The sequence below is a fragment of the Eretmochelys imbricata genome, chromosome 4 (assembly GCF_965152235.1).
Source record: "Eretmochelys imbricata isolate rEreImb1 chromosome 4, rEreImb1.hap1, whole genome shotgun sequence".
Lineage (NCBI taxonomy): Eukaryota > Metazoa > Chordata > Testudines > Cheloniidae > Eretmochelys > Eretmochelys imbricata.
Window position 1 is genome coordinate 145,809,332 of NC_135575.1, and position 15,273 is coordinate 145,824,604.

The following is a 15,273-nucleotide window of genomic DNA, read 5'->3' on the forward strand; positions in this document are numbered from 1 at the left end:
ACATGACCTATGAGGGAAGTTTGAAAAAATTGGGTTTGTTTTGTCTGGAGAAGAGAAGACTGAGAGGGGACATAACAGTTTTCAAGTATGTAAAAGGTTGTTACAAGGAGGAGAGAAAAAAATTGTTCTTAACCTCTGAGGATAGCACAGGTTTCAGAGTAACAGCCGTGTTAGTCTGTATTCGCAAAAAGAAAAGGAGTACTTGTGGCACTTAGAGACTAACCAATTTATTTGAGCATAAGCTTTCGTGAGCTACAGCTCACTTCATCGGATGCATTCTGTGGAAAGTGTAGAAGATCTTATTATATACACACAAAGCATGAAAAAATACCTTCTCCCACCCCACTCTCCTGCTGGTAATAGCTTATCTAAAGTGATCACTCTCCTTACAATGTGTATGATAATCAAGGTGGGCCATTTCCAACACAAATCCAGGTTTTCTCACCCCCCCACACACACAGACTCACTCTCCTGCTGGTAATAGCTTATCCAAAGTGACCACTCTCCTTACATTGTGCATAATAATCAAGGTGGGCCATTTCCAGCACAAATCCAGGGTTTAACAAGAAGGTCTGGGGGGGGGTGGTAGGAAAAAACAAGGGGAAATAGGCTACCTTGCATAACGACTAAGCCACTCCCAGTCTCTATTCAAGCCTAAGTTAATTGTTTCCAATTTGCAAATGAATTCCAATTCAGCAGTTTCTCGCTGGAGTCTGGATTTGAAGGTTTTTTTGTTGTAAAATAGCGACTTTCATGTCTGTAATCGCGTGACCAGAGAGATTGAAGTGTTCTCCGACTGGTTTATGAATGTTATAATTCTTGACATCTGATTTGTGTCCATTTACTCTTTTACATAGAGACTGTCCAGTTTGACCAATGTACATGGCAGAGGGGCATTGCTGGCACATGATGGCATAGATCACATTGGTGGATGTGCAGGTGAACGAGCCTCTGATAGTGTGGCTGATGTGATTAGGCCCTGTGATGGTGTCCCCTGAATAGACATATGGGCACAGTTGGCAACGGGCTTTGTTGCAAGGATAGGTTCCTGGGTTAGTGGTTCTGTTGTGTGGTATGTGGTTGCTGGTGAGTATTTGCTTCAGGTTGGGGGCTGTCTGTAGGCAAGGACTGGCCTGTCTCCCAAGATTTGTGAGAGTGTTGGGTCATCCCTCAGGAGAGTGAGTTTGTGTGTGTGTGGGGGGAGGGGGGGTGAGAAGACCTGGATTTGTGTTGGAAATGGCCCACCTTGATTATCATACACATTGTAAGGAGAGTGGTCACTTTAGATAAGCTATTACCAGCAGGAGAGTGAGTTTGTGTGGGGGGAGGTATTTTTTCATGCTTTGTGTGTATAAAAAGATCTTCTACACTTTCCACAGAATGCATCTGATGAAGTGAGCTGTAGCTCACGAAAGCTTATGCTCAAATAAATTGGTTAGTCTCTAAGGTGCACAAGTACTCCTTTTCTTTTTGAGGAGAGGACAAGAAGCAATGGGCTTAAATTGGAGCAAGGGAGGTTTAGGTTGGACATTAGGAAAAACTTCCTAACTGTCAGGGTGGTTCAGCACGGGAATAAATTGCCCAGGGAGGTTGTGGAATCTCCATCGTTGGAGATGTTTAAGAGCAGGTTGGACAAACCCCTGTCAGGGATGGTCTAGATAATACTTAGTCCTGCCATGAGTGCAGGAGACTGGACTAGATGGCCTCTTGAGGTCCTTTCCAGTCCTGTGATTCTATGGGCGGGCGGAGGCCGAGGTCAGGCTGGGGGATCCCAGCGAGCAATCGCTCGGTTCACTGCACTGCAAGGCCTGGGTCAGCATCTGTCTTGTTGACTCCCTGGGGCTGTCTCTCCTCAGAGTCACTATGTGGCCTGCATGGCAGCCATCCTGAACCAGATGGACGAGGCCCATTACAGCTCCTACATCCAGGCCTTCTCTGCCCGGCCCGACTTGGTGGTGAGTCGCCCGCTCAGCCTGTGCTCTCCAGGGCTCGGTCCGGCAGCAATCAGGGGGCTGTCGCTCGATGTGGTACTGACGTAGCAGCTGCTCCCCCGCCCCCGGGCCGGACAGCCCCTGCCCCGTCCTGTCCCAGACACTCCCCAGCTGCTCTGCATCCCTTCTGCGTGGCTCAGGCCGGTCCCTTCCCATGGGCTGCGGGCAGGGGTCTCCCACACCCAGATGGGCAGTGCCCAGCTGGCAGGCCGCCCCCAAGCCAGGCTGCAGGGAGAGGTGCTGGCCTGGCTCACTGGCAGTGATGCCTCGCCTTGGTGCCTCGATGGGAGGGTGCCACGTAGGCCCCACGGGGGGCGAAGTCCAGCAGCTCCCAGAGCATTACCGGTTGGCATCGGCTCGGGCATTAGCTCCAGGAGCAGCTCTGCAGCCGATGGCAAAGGGATGAAACTGGCAGAGGGGATGGAATGGGGTTGGGGCTGCGGAGCCGGGCCGGGAGGGGGATCGAAGGGAGGAGACTGGGACAGACACCCGGGGGGCGCGGGGCGCTTAGAGGCTGGTGTCAGGTGGGTCAGTGGGGGCGGTACATGGGCCTGGCCAGATCTGAGCCTGTGCCACAAAGCTGAATAGCTCGGGGGGCGCGGAGGGGTGGATGGTACTTTTCTGTGCTCGCCTCCCCCCTCGCTAGCACCCCCGAGCAGCCGGGCTGGGTCCTCGCTCCAGCCAGACGCCTGGATGGAGCCAGCCCACCCCAGACGTTGCTAGGAGACAGTGGCGGAGTTCGGGGTCCTGGTCGGGGCTCTGCAGGCTGCGCAGTCGTAAGAGGCCTGGCAGTGCTGTTCCCCAGGCTACCACGGCGCCCCCTCCCACACGGCACCCCACAGCCAGCACCTCGGCGCCCCTCCCCCACGGCACCCCACAGCCAGCACCTCGGCGCCCCCTCCCCCACGGCACCCCACAGCCAGCACCTCGGCGCCCCTCCCCCATGGCAACCCACAGCCAGCACCTCCGCGCCCCTCCCCCACGGTACCCCACAGCCAGCACCTCCGCGCCCCTTCCCCCACGGCACCCCGCAGCCAGCACCTCGGCGCCCCTCCCCCATGGCACCCCACAGCCAGCACCTCGCGCCCCCTCCCCCACGGCACCCCACAGCCAGCACCTCCGCACCCCTCCCCCACGGCACCCCACAGCCAGCACCTCAGCGCCCCTCCCCCATGGCAACCCACAGCCAGCACCTCCGCGCCCCTCCTCCACGGCACCCCACAGCCAGCACCTCCGCGCCCCCTCCCCCATGGCAACCCACAGCCAGCACCTCCGCGCCCCTCCCCCACGGTACCCCACAGCCAGCACCTCCGCGCCCCTTCCCCCACGGCACCCCGCAGCCAGCACCTCGGCGCCCCTCCCCCACGGCACCCCACAGCCAGCACCTCGGCGCCCCCTCCCCCACGGCACCCCACAGCCAGCACCTCGGCGCCCCTCCCCCACGGCACCCCACAGCCAGCACCTCGGCGCCCCCTCCCCCACGGCACCCCACAGCCAGCACCTCGGCGCCCCTCCCCCACGGCACCCCACAGCCAGCACCTCGGCGCCCCTCCCCCATGGCAACCCACAGCCAGCACCTCCGCGCCCCTCCCCCACGGTACCCCACAGCCAGCACCTCCGCGCCCCTTCCCCCACGGCACCCCGCAGCCAGCACCTCGGCGCCCCTCCCCCACGGCACCCCACAGCCAGCACCTCGCGCCCCCTCCCCCACGGCACCCCACAGCCAGCACCTCCGCACCCCTCCCCCACGGCACCCCACAGCCAGCACCTCAGCGCCCCTCCCCCATGGCAACCCACAGCCAGCACCTCCGCGCCCCTCCTCCACGGCACCCCAAAGCCAGCACCTCGGCGCCCCCTCCCCCATGGCAACCCACAGCCAGCACCTCCGCGCCCCTCCCCCACGGTACCCCACAGCCAGCACCTCCGCGCCCCTTCCCCCACGGCACCCCGCAGCCAGCACCTCCGCGCCCCTCCCCCACGGCACCCCACAGCCAGCACCTCGGCGCCCCTCCCCCACGGCACCCCACAGCCAGCACCTCGGCGCCCCTCCCCCACGGCACCCCACAGCCAGCACCTCGGCGCCCCTCCCCCACGGCACCCCACAGCCAGCACCTCCGCGCCCCTCCCCCACGGCACCCCACAGCCAGCACCTCCGTGCCCCCTCCCCCACGGCACCCCACAGCCAGCACCTCAGCGCCCCCCTCCCCCACGGCACCCCACAGCCAGCACCTCGGCGCCCCTCCCCCACGGCACCCCACAGCCAGCACCTCGGCGCCCCCTCCCCCACGGCACCCCACAGCCAGCACCTCGGCGCCCCTCCCCCACGGCACCCCACAGCCAGCACCTCCGCGCCCCTCCCCCACGGCACCTGTGAGCCAGCACCTCGGCGCCCCCTCCCCCACGGCACCCCACAGCCAGCATCTCGGCACCCCTCCCCCACGGCACCTGTGAGCCAGCACCTCGGCGCCCCCTCCCCCACGGCACCCCACAGCCAGCACCTTGGTGCCCCTCCCCCATGGCAGCTGTGAGCCAGCACCTCAGCGTCCCCCTCCCCCAACGGGATCCCCACTGTGAGCTCCTCGGTGCCCCCTCCCCCACAGCACCCCCATTGCCAGCTCCTCGGTGCCTCCTCCCCCACGGCACCCGCCAGCCAGCACCTCGGTGTCCCCCCCATGGCACCTGTGAGCCAGCACCTCAGCGTCCCCCTCCCCCAACGGGATTCCCACTGCCAGCTCCTCGGCACCCCCTCCCCCATTGCACCCCAGAGCCAGAGCCTCGACACCCCCCATCGTGCCCCCCAGCTCCTCAGAACCCTCTCCCCCACGGCTCCCCCACTGCCAGCTCTGTGCCCTTGGCACCCCCCAGCCCGACTGCCTCTGCTGCTTTTCCTCTTCTCCGTGGGCAGAGGGAAGAGACCTGCCCACTCGCTCCGTGCTGGCTCCGAGGGACCAACTGGGGCCAAGTTTTTACCCAGTGTGTGAGGGTGGGGGAAACTGTGTCCTGTCCACCCCACCCTTTCTGGTGCCCTGCCAAGGGGCAGCTGGTCTGATCCCCTGCTGTTGGCTGGGGAGGGTCGTGGCAAGGGAGGGCTGAGCTGAGCTCACTGCCTAGCAGCCCCAAAGCCAGGAGGCATGTCTGCGCCCCTGCCACCGGACAGCGGGTGAGGAGGGCCAGTATCCCCTGGGCCTGGGCCAGTCTCCTGTCCTTGGGCTCGCACTGTGGCCCTGGGAGGGACCCAGGAGCCAGTGCCGCCAGACTCAGCTGCAGCTTCAGGCCAGAGGCCGTGGTGGCGATGCCAGTTAGAGACAGGCTGGTGCATGGGGGCGGAGCTGGCACAGCCTGGTCCCAGGCCAGGGAGGAGACACTTTGCTCTTGGGGCCCTATGAGAGCCCTGAAGAGATGGGCAAACCTTCCCTCACCTTCCGGGTGCCCCATCCTCTCACTGCTTCCCCCGCTGTCAGCCTCACCTCCTTCCTCAGCCAGCTAACCCTGCCCGGGCTGGGCACCCTCACCCCCGGGCGCCCCCAGGGCCTGCAGGCAACTGGCAGCATCCTGGGTCCTAACAGGGCCTCCTTGCTTGGCAGGACTTTCTCATGGAGACCTTCATCCTGTTCAAGGATCTGATTGGCAAGACTGTGTATCCTTCCGACTGGATGGTGATGAACATGGTGCAGAACCGGTGAGCAGGGCCCAGCCGCAAGGCTGGGCTGGTGGGAAGGAACATGCGGAGACTGGACCTGCCTGTCCAGAGACTGAGGGGCTGCGGGGCTCCTCTCCCACAAGCACCCACAGGGCACATCCCCCGGCAGCCAGGCCAGGGGGATCCCGGAAGCTCCAGCTCAGTAGGGGTGGAAAGGCGAAGGAGCTGGGTGGCCGGTTGGGGAGGTGCTGGGGGCTGTGTGGGACAGGGAAGCACTGATGACTGGGGGGTGTTTGCGGGAGGTGGGGGCACCAGGGGGGTATTTAGCCAGGAGCTGGGCTTGGGGTGTCGTGGCACGTTATTGGCATTGTTCTGTCCAGTCCCTGGGCGGTGCCGTGCCAGAGGGGCAGCTCAGTGACACGCCTTACACAGAAGAGGCGTCGTGTGTCTCTGGGGTGAAAGCTCAGTAATCTAGGCCTATGGGGTGTGGGGGGGCTGTGGCCATGGGGGCATCTAATGGGAGGGCAGGTTTGGGGGACCATCACTGCAGAGGCATTTAACAAGGGACAAGTTAGGGGGCCGGGACCATGGGGTCATTTAATGGGGGGTGAGTTGGGGGGCCGGGGCTGGGGCCACAGGAATGTTTAAGAGGGGGGTGGATTGGGGGGGCCATAGCCAAGGGGGCATTTTACAAGGGGGTGGGCTGGAGGGGGCCATGGCCATAGAGACATTTAACAGGGGTGTGGGTTGGGGGGACCCTGGAGTGTTAGGTGGGAGTTGATTGAGGATAGGCTTTTATATTTTGCTCCCGCTCTGTTTGCTGAGGGCGGGAGTCCTGGGGCCCCACCCCAGAGCCCACACGCCCAGCCAGAGCCCTCCCCCCCCAAACCAAAGCCCTGTCCCTGCCCGGAGCTCCCTCCCACACCCTGAATCCTTCATTTCTGGCCCCACCCTGGAACCCGCAATCCCAGCCCAGAGTCTGTACCCCCTCCCACACACCAACCCCCTGCCGCAGCCCGGAGCCCCCTCCTGTCCTCCGAACCCCTCAGCTCCGCCTCCCGGCCCGGAGCCCCCACCCCCCGTCCTCCGAACCCCTCAGCTCCACCTCCCGGCCCGGAGCCCCCGCCCCCCATCCTCCGAACCCCTCAGTTCTGCCTCCCGGCCCAGAGCCCCCTTCTACACCCAAACACCTAATTTCTGGCCCCACCCCAGAGCCCTCAGCCCCTCCCTCACCCCAACCCCCTGAGCCAGTCCGATGAAAATGAGCAAGTGAGTGAGGGTGGGGAGAGTGAGCGACAGGGGGGCGGGGTGAGCGGGAGCAGAGCCTTGGAGGAGGGGCAGGGCAAGGGTGTCCAGTTTTGTGCGAGTAGAAAGTTGGCAACCCTAGCTGGGTGCTGCGGGGGGGCTGGGCGCTGCGGGGGGGAGGGGCTGGGGGCTGCAGGGAGCTGGGCACCGTGGGGGGGCTTGGTGCCACAAGGGGGCTGGGCACCGCGGGGTGGGGAGCTGGGCGCTGTGCAGGGGGGCGGGCTGGGCATCTCGGGGATCTGGGCACTGCGGGAGGCTGGGTGCCACAAGGGGGCTGGGCACTGTGGGGCGGGTGCCCAGTGCCCCATTCATTTCCCCCGGTGCCCAAGAAGAAGCCCCGCAGACACCAAGACGAGAACAGGTCCCCGGTACTGAGGGCAAAAGAAGAGAGGGTGAGACCCGCCGGCCGCTCTTCCTCCCCAGCACCTACTTCTGGTGCTGAATCAAGCCCCTCAGACACCTGCAAGGGAGCAGCCCAGAGCAAACGCAGCGGCCAGTTCCTGAGGCGTTTGCAGCGGCCAGGGACCTTTCCACCCTTCCGGTACCAGGATCCCCAGAGGGTCAAGACTTGGCACTGCCAGTGCCACCAAGTAGCAGGGAGCCAGCACCAGAACCTCACCCAATGCCGGGGCCATTGTCCAGCATGTTGTCAGCCTCGAGATCACCCCAGTGACCCTCCCTGGCACCGAGCGACACGGCACCGCCCTGGTCTCTGCACCACAGCTTGGCGTCTTCGTCAGACTCCAAGATGGGCTCGTAATTCCCTCCTTGCTGTTCTCCAGGCCGTTCCTATCCTGCCCCGGTGCCTCCCCCGGCATTTGGCCATTGGGTCCATGGGGACCGCAGCCATGCAGTGCCCCTTTTGGAGCCCTTGGGGGTTTCCCCCACCACAGGGCATCCCGTCCAGACACTCGTACTCTGTTGTCTCGGAGGTCAGGGCGCCCCTGGCACTGCGCAGTGGGGCTACAGATCCGGACTCTGGTATAGAGCATGGCACCAAGCCACAGGAGAAGCCCAGCAGCTTCCTGCAGGAACCAGCGGAGGATCCCCAGCCCGTTTCAGCCTCCTCATCCCGCTCTCGGGATGAGGCATTAGTAACCCCAGGGGGCTCCCCACCACAGGGCCACTACAGGGCTTCCCAGCACTCTTTGAAGCAGGCAGCCTCTAACATGGTCAACAAGGCAGCACACGGCCCAGCTGCTAAATGAAGCCATCATGGACCCAATTAAGGCCCTGCGGCAGACCCCAGCCTCCCTCCTTCTGGCAGCAAAGCACACAGAGCGGAAGTATCTCGTACCAGCCCTGCGATATTGATCCCTCGTTTCTCCCCCTCCCCTGGGACCCCTGCCAGCGAAAGGGCTCGCCAGGGACAGATGGCTCCTATGCCCAAGGCAAAGGACCCAAAGAGATTGGACCTGTTCGGACTGCAGGCTTATTCTACAGGGGCCTTCAGATCCACCCAGCAAACCAGCAAGCCTTGCTGAGTCGTTGTGATGTTAATATGTGGGAGCTCAGCTTGATCAAAAATTCAAGGACCTTCTCCCACAGGACTCCAGACAGGAGTTTTCCTCCCTGATCGAGAAGGGGAAAACCGTGGTTTGTGCCTACCTGCAGGTGGCCCTGGACGCAGCTGACTCTGGCCAGATCAATGGCCACAGCGGTAACAGTGCACCAGAGCTCCTGACGGCAGCCTCAGGGCTCCCTCACGACGCGCCACAGACTATTCAGGACCTTCCATTCCAGGGATCAGCGCTCCTCTCAGAGCAAACGGACGACAGACTTGACCTCAAGGACTCGAAAGCAAACCTGAAATCCTTGGGACTTTATGCACCAGCAGGGTCGAGGAAGCAGCACAGCAGACGGGCCGTTCTTTCTGTCAGCCACCTAGGCAGGACGAGCCCAGGAGAAAGAATGACAGATTCAGGCACAGACCTTCTTCCCCAACCTCCTTGTCGGGTCCCTCTCACCCAGAGTCATCGAAGCACGCATTTGACGAGATGCTCAAGGTCGGCATTCCAGCCCCCCTGCATCGGATCTAGCTACCCCCTTGTTCTCCTACCACCTCTCACACTTCCTGGATGCCTGGACCCAGATCACGTCAGACAGCTGGGTTCTCAGCACAGTAAAACTGGGTTACACCATCCAATTCCTGTCCACCCCCCCAGCCCTCCATCTCTCTTCAGAGACCATTCTCACAAGCATCTGTTTGAACAAGAAGCCCAGTTCCTCCTTCGGATGGGACCCATGGAAGAGGTTCCAGTTCAGGTGAGAGGAAACGGTTTCTATTCCTGCTACTTCCTAATTGTGAAAGCCAAGATGGGTCTCAGACCCAGTTTAGACCTGCGCTGTCTCAACTGGTATCTCAAGAGTGTAAAGTTCCTCATGGTGTCCTTGGCTCCATCACCCCCTCGCTGATCCTGGGGACTGGTATGCTGCCCTTGACCTAAAAGAGGCTTATTTCCACATCTCAATCTTTCATGGCCACAGACATCTCCTAAGGTTTGTAGTGAACCAAGGCCATTACCAGCCACTCTGTGAGTTTTCACCAAGGGTATGGAACTGGTAGCAATGTGTTTCAGAAAAAAGGGAGTCCCCTTCTTTCCGTCTCTCAATGACTGGCTAGTCAAAGGCCACTCCAGACCTCAAGTGGAAGCCGACATCCATCTCATCCAATTGACCTTCAATGCATTGTGCCTCCTCCTGAACGTAAGAAGTCCACCCAAAGGATAGAGATTCATCAGGGCGGTTCCCGATTCCATGCAAGCGAGAGCTACACTTCCGGAAGACCAGTTCCACTCAATAACAGCCATGATAAGATCCCTTTGAGCTCATCCAGTCGCATACGGAAGTGTCTGAGCCTCCTGGGCCAGACGGTGTCATGCACATAAGTACTGCAACGTGCGAGACGATGTCTCAGACCTCTCCCAGCCTGGCTAGCCACGGTCTACTCCCCCTCTCACCATCACCTGGACTCGGTGCGCACAATTCCGACCCAGGACCTCAGCTCGCTGATGTGGCTGGATAGCCACACGGTATGTGCAGGGAGACCCTTCTCAAGACCTCAGCTGTCTTTGTCCCTAGCAACCGACACATCAGCTGGATATGGTGAGGGACATCTTCCGATGGTGAAGGACTCCCCGGGCCTTGTAGACCTATTTGCCACCTGTGACAGCAGGAAATTACATCAGCTCTGCTCCCTGTGAGGTCACAGCCCGGAGTCCCTCACAGGTGCGTTCCTGTTGCCATGGACAAGACGCCTTTACTGCGCATTTCCTGCTACCCCACTGATTCACAAGGTTCTGATGAAGATCAAGCGAGACCGAGCGCAGGTCATCCTGCTGATCCCTGCAGAGCTCAGGCAGCACTGGTTTACCACTCTCCTCGGCACGTCCGTGGAGGCGCCACTCCAACTTCCACGGCATCCAGACTCAATCTCCCTGGACCGTGGTTGGTTGCTGCACTCGAATCTCACCTCTCTTCATCAGACAGCCTGGAAGCTCCAGGTCTAAATCCGGGAGAGCAGGCTTTCTTGGAGCAGGTCTGCAAGGTCCTACTGAGCAGGAGAAAGCCCTCCACCTGGGCCACCTATCTTGCAAAATGGAAGTGATTTTCCATATGGTGCTCAGCAAATACCACTGTCACCGTCATCTCTGCAGCTTATCTTAGAGTACCTGCTCCTACTGAAACAACCAGACCTAGCGCTCTCTTCAGTCAAGGCCACCTAGCGGCCATCTCTGCCTTCCATCCCAAGGTGGACAACCAATCCATCTTCTCTCATGACATGGTCACCCGGTTTTTCAAAGGCCTGAAGAGGGTGTACCACCAGGTGAGAGATCCCTCCACCTCGCCCCTGCTGGGACCTGAACCTTGTCCTGTCCAAACTTACAGGGTCCCCATTCGAACCATTACAACATATTTGTTGTTACTGCTTTCCTGGAAAGTGGCCTTCCTGGTGACTATCACTTCAGAGATCCAGGCTCTCACATCGGAGCCTCCACATTCGGCCTTTTCTCAAGGACAAAGGCCAGTTGCAACCACACCATCGTTCCTTCCAAAGGTGGTCTCACAATCCCATTGCAGTCCAGCAATCTTCCTGCCGGTGTCCCCGCTACGCCCCATGCGAATGGAGAGGGACAGCGCCTCTTTCACAGGGTGTTCGGCGGGCTCTAGCTGGCTGCCCACAATGCACCACACCGTTCTGCAGATCTGCTCAGCTGGTGCAATATGGAAAGAATGAAAGGTCCCCCACTCTCTGCCCAGAGTCTCATTGTGGATTCCTTCATGTATGCGGGCGTGTTACAAACTCACGAACATCTCGCCCCCAGCTAATCTAATGGCTCGCTCCACAAGGCCTCAAGCTGCTTCCGCTGCTTTCCTAGCACAGGTCTGCCGAGCAGCAGCCCGTGTGGGTTCACGCGTTCCCCACGCACTGTGCCGCTGTTCGGGTGCTGGAGCCGATACTGAGGGAAAAGATTCTGGCAGCTGTGCTCGGGGAGCGCACAGACCTACAACGGAATGGACACGTCTTGTTTTCCGGGTCCCCATGCTCACCTGTCGGAGGCCCCCTGGCCCAGCCGCTGCCTCCGCTCAGCCTGGCTCCTGCCTGCAGCTGAGTCTGGGGCCGGTGCTGCAGCTTCTACCTGAAACACGCCCAGGCCTCAAAGGTGGCAAATGTAGGGCTGGTCTGAGCTGAAACATGGGGTCGACCTCAGGGGTGTGACCCTCCCCTCGCTCCCCAGCAGTGTAGTTCAGCCCCCTGGCCCGGTACGGCCAGCGCTCGGTTGATGGAAGAATTCTTCCCACGGCCCAGCTGCCCCATCTCGGGGAGGTGGCTGGACTACGCGGCTGGCACGAGTGTTTACTCTGGAGCGCTGCCGTTGGGCCCTTGTAGCGTCCCGAGTGCAGACAGGCCCTACATGTCCCGGTAAAACATCCCTGTCCCCACAAAGGGCTGAGTCCGCCCGGCACCTACAGGGCCTCTGCACCCAAGTGAAGCTGAGCTGGGGTGGGGGCTGCTTGCTCCAACCTGGGGGATGCCGGGGGCACACTAGGCTCAGCTGCCCCAGAGGGGGGCTGGGCCTGGCATGGGCAGTGTGACGAAGTGGGACTGTTCTTAACAGCTTTCACTCCATCTGAGACCTTCTCAAAGCTCTCCACACTGGATCTTTCAACAGGAAAGTCAGTGGATCCATTCACAACAGAAAATTTCTGGCTGTTAGGAACTGAAACTTTCTTGTTTAAATCACTTTCACACCCTTCAGTTGCAGTAAACTGCTTGCAAAGACTCCATGAGGATTCCTTTCCCAAGGGCTTTTCTATGCAACAATTCACCCCTCCCAGAAATTCTGCTCTTACCCTCTTTACCTAGGGCTTGCTCTAGGGGAACACTTTCCTGAGCAACAACAGACTCTTTCTGGGTCTCCCTTACATCCAGAATCACCTCTGGCCCATCAGGTGGATTCCTACACAATCCCCTTTCAGGCAAACTTACAGACTTCCTAGATAAAAGGTTAGAAGCATTCTCCTTCCCTTTGCCACACACAAGTTCAGGAATCTTTTCCTTCTTGCTACAGGTTTCCACACCCTCAGTAGGTAACACAATCACACACCTTCATGCTCTCCTTGTGCCCTGGCTAGGATCTCACCCTGATTAGACAGAGTTGCTCCACCCTTTCCAACAACCCACTAGCAACAGGCAAAATACAAGCACCAGAATTGTCTGGTCTCTGGGATTTTACATAAACACTAACTGGATGCGACCTAGTTACAGGGCCATTCTCCCGAGCAGACAGAAACTTAGGACCCTTCCCTTCCTGGGCTTTAGCTGAATCCAGAACCAGCTCTGAGACAACTGCACGACCCTCAACCATCACAGGCTGAAAGGCCCGTTCTGTTTGCTCCACAGACCAAGAAGAGCCAGACACACTTTCTCCTTTCCCAGACACACAGCTTGGGATCTCATTCCCTTTGTCCCAGCACACAAGGCTGGTCACAGACAACTGCTTGGAGATCAGGGTAGCTCCCTCCATAGGCAAGTCAATACCCCTGACAGACAGAGACCCATTTCCTTCACTGTCCCAATTCTCCACCCAGCTAACAGGTAAGGTCCAGGGACTCTCATCTTCCACTCTCCTCGCCTTCCCACCCTGCTGACTAGACACAGCCATCAGCTCACAAGGCTGCCTAGGCTCATCCAAACTTTCCTTACCAAGCACCTTGCCACTCCCCACAGATCCCCTGCCCTGCCTGTGTCTCCCCCCACTCAGCTGGGGTCTCAGCTCCCACTGTGCTCAGCACTGCCCTTGCTGTCCCAGTGGGGGCAGGCCACTGCTTTCCTCAATGCATCAGAGCCAGCGAGAGTCCCCACTCTTGTGTGCAAGGGGGCAGGGAGCATCTCTCTGTCCCACCCAGCCCCAGGGGTCTGGTTACAGGCAGGCAGGTAGCTTGAGCCTAGCAGCTCCTCCCTGCTGCCAGCCAGGTCATCTGCATTTTCACTGACCATTTCCCTCTCCGCCGATTGGTTCCCTGGATTCAAATTCAAACCCTTGGCAGTTACAGGAACAGGGCCTGGATCCTGTCCCAAAGAGACACAGTCACCCCACAACAGGGTCTCACAGCTGGTGTCCTGGGGCACCCCAACGACCAGCCAGCCCCACTCCTCCTGGGTCTGCACAGGGATCTGGGCCATAGGGAAGGCGAGGGGCTTCGTCCCTGGGACCCTTACCCAGCTCACACAGCCCCTCAGCCTCTGAGGCTGCACCACTCAGGGTCTGACACCAGTTCTCTCTGTCCCAGGATCTCGCCACCCCAGGAATGTCTCCCCATTGACCATCACCTTCCACTCCCACTGGGGGTCCGAGGGGCCTGGCCCCAGGAAACTCCACACAGACATATAGGTTGGGGTCAGGAGTGGGAGCCTGTCCACCTCCCCACCCATCTGGCTGATGGAGTCTGTGGCCTTGGGACCCAGCAAGGGAGCTAGACACCGGGGCTTTTCCGCAGGGTCCCCTTGGTTCAAATCGCCAGCCTGCTCAAAGGCAGTGAGGTTGGCATCCACACACCCCCCTCCTTAACTAGGGGCAGCAATTTAGTCTCGAGGTTCCCTGCGGAACTGACCCCCCGGGGTCTATCTCCACTCACCCCGGGGAGGTCCCCTAGGCCTCTCCGCCCCACCACCGCCAGTTCATGCTGCTGCTGCTTCTGCAGCTCTTTCTCGGGCTCTCGCTGTCTCCCACGGTCCTCTTGCTCTCTCGGACTCAGCTCCAATCCCGTCCGTCTCGATCCCCCGATGGGGAACCCGATTGTGAAGACCCCCGTCTGGTCGGGGACAGGAGTCTTCGCGATGCCTGGCTCCCGCTCCAGCTGCTCCCAGATCCTGCTATAGCCCCAGTTGGGGTCAGGAATCTGTTCCTTAGAGCGGTCATCCTCCTCCAGCTGCACGATTAACTCTGCTTTGGTGAACTTTCCAACGCTCAACCCTCTCTTTCTGCACAGGGTTACAATGTCCTTCTTAAGGAGAAGGTGACAGGCCATCACTCCGCTCCTCCCCAGTTGTTGTGGACTCACAGGCCCGTGTGTTCTCAGCTCCCCACGGTTTCCAGGAAGAACCCCTAGTGTGCCAGCCCTTCTCGAGGTCACCACCTCTTTGCCAGGGTCGAGCTGCAGACTCCTCCGCCCCTTGGACCGCTCGCTGCAATCCCCAGGGGAACCCTGTTACTGCAAAAGTCCTTCTCTCTCCCCGGGCCAAGCTGCAGGCTCCTCCGCCCCGAGACTGCTCACTGCAGTCCCCAGGGGGACCCCATTACTGCACAGTCCTTCTCGCTGGTCACACACACACCCAGGGGTTAACCGCCCCCCGAAACCGCTCCTCTCTGAGCCTTCAGCAGGCCTGGTCCTCGGCAATCCCCCTTCGTGTTACTGCTCCCCAGTCACTTACTGCAGGAAGCGCCATCCACGGGGTGCAGTAGATCCCACCGCTACCACCAGTTGTCACGGAGTCCCTGGGCGATGCTCTGGAACTGCTCCCCATGAAGCCAGTCAGGACTCTGGGGCAGTCGCCTTTCTGTGAGCAGCCTGTCTTCAGGACACACAGTTCACACAGCTTCCACCTTCCTGGGTCTGACCTCGGAGCATTCAGCCTCCTCTGCCCCTCCGTGTGCTTCCCCCAGCGAGTCCACTCAGGCGGGGCTCCTGGGGAAGCCAGAGGGTCCTGCACCCCAACTTTGCAGTCAGACGTGACTCTCAGCCAGCCAGTAAAACAGAAGGTTTATTAGACGACAGGAACATGGTCTAAAACAGAGCTTGCAGGTGCAGAGAACGGGACCCCTCAGCTGGGTC

The 15,273-nt window shown here is 60.2% G+C and overlaps 1 protein-coding gene across 1 annotated transcript in view; it reads left to right on the forward strand.

Annotated features, from left to right (window-relative positions):
* Positions 1–15,273, forward strand: part of LOC144264379 (dedicator of cytokinesis protein 2-like) — a 336,931-nt gene that overhangs the window by 257,360 nt on the left and 64,298 nt on the right. The window contains exons 29-30 of the mRNA XM_077816134.1: positions 1,857–1,955; positions 5,576–5,670. Of these exons, the coding sequence (XP_077672260.1) occupies positions 1,857–1,955; positions 5,576–5,670 (194 nt within the window). The remainder of the gene's footprint in view (positions 1–1,856; positions 1,956–5,575; positions 5,671–15,273) is intronic.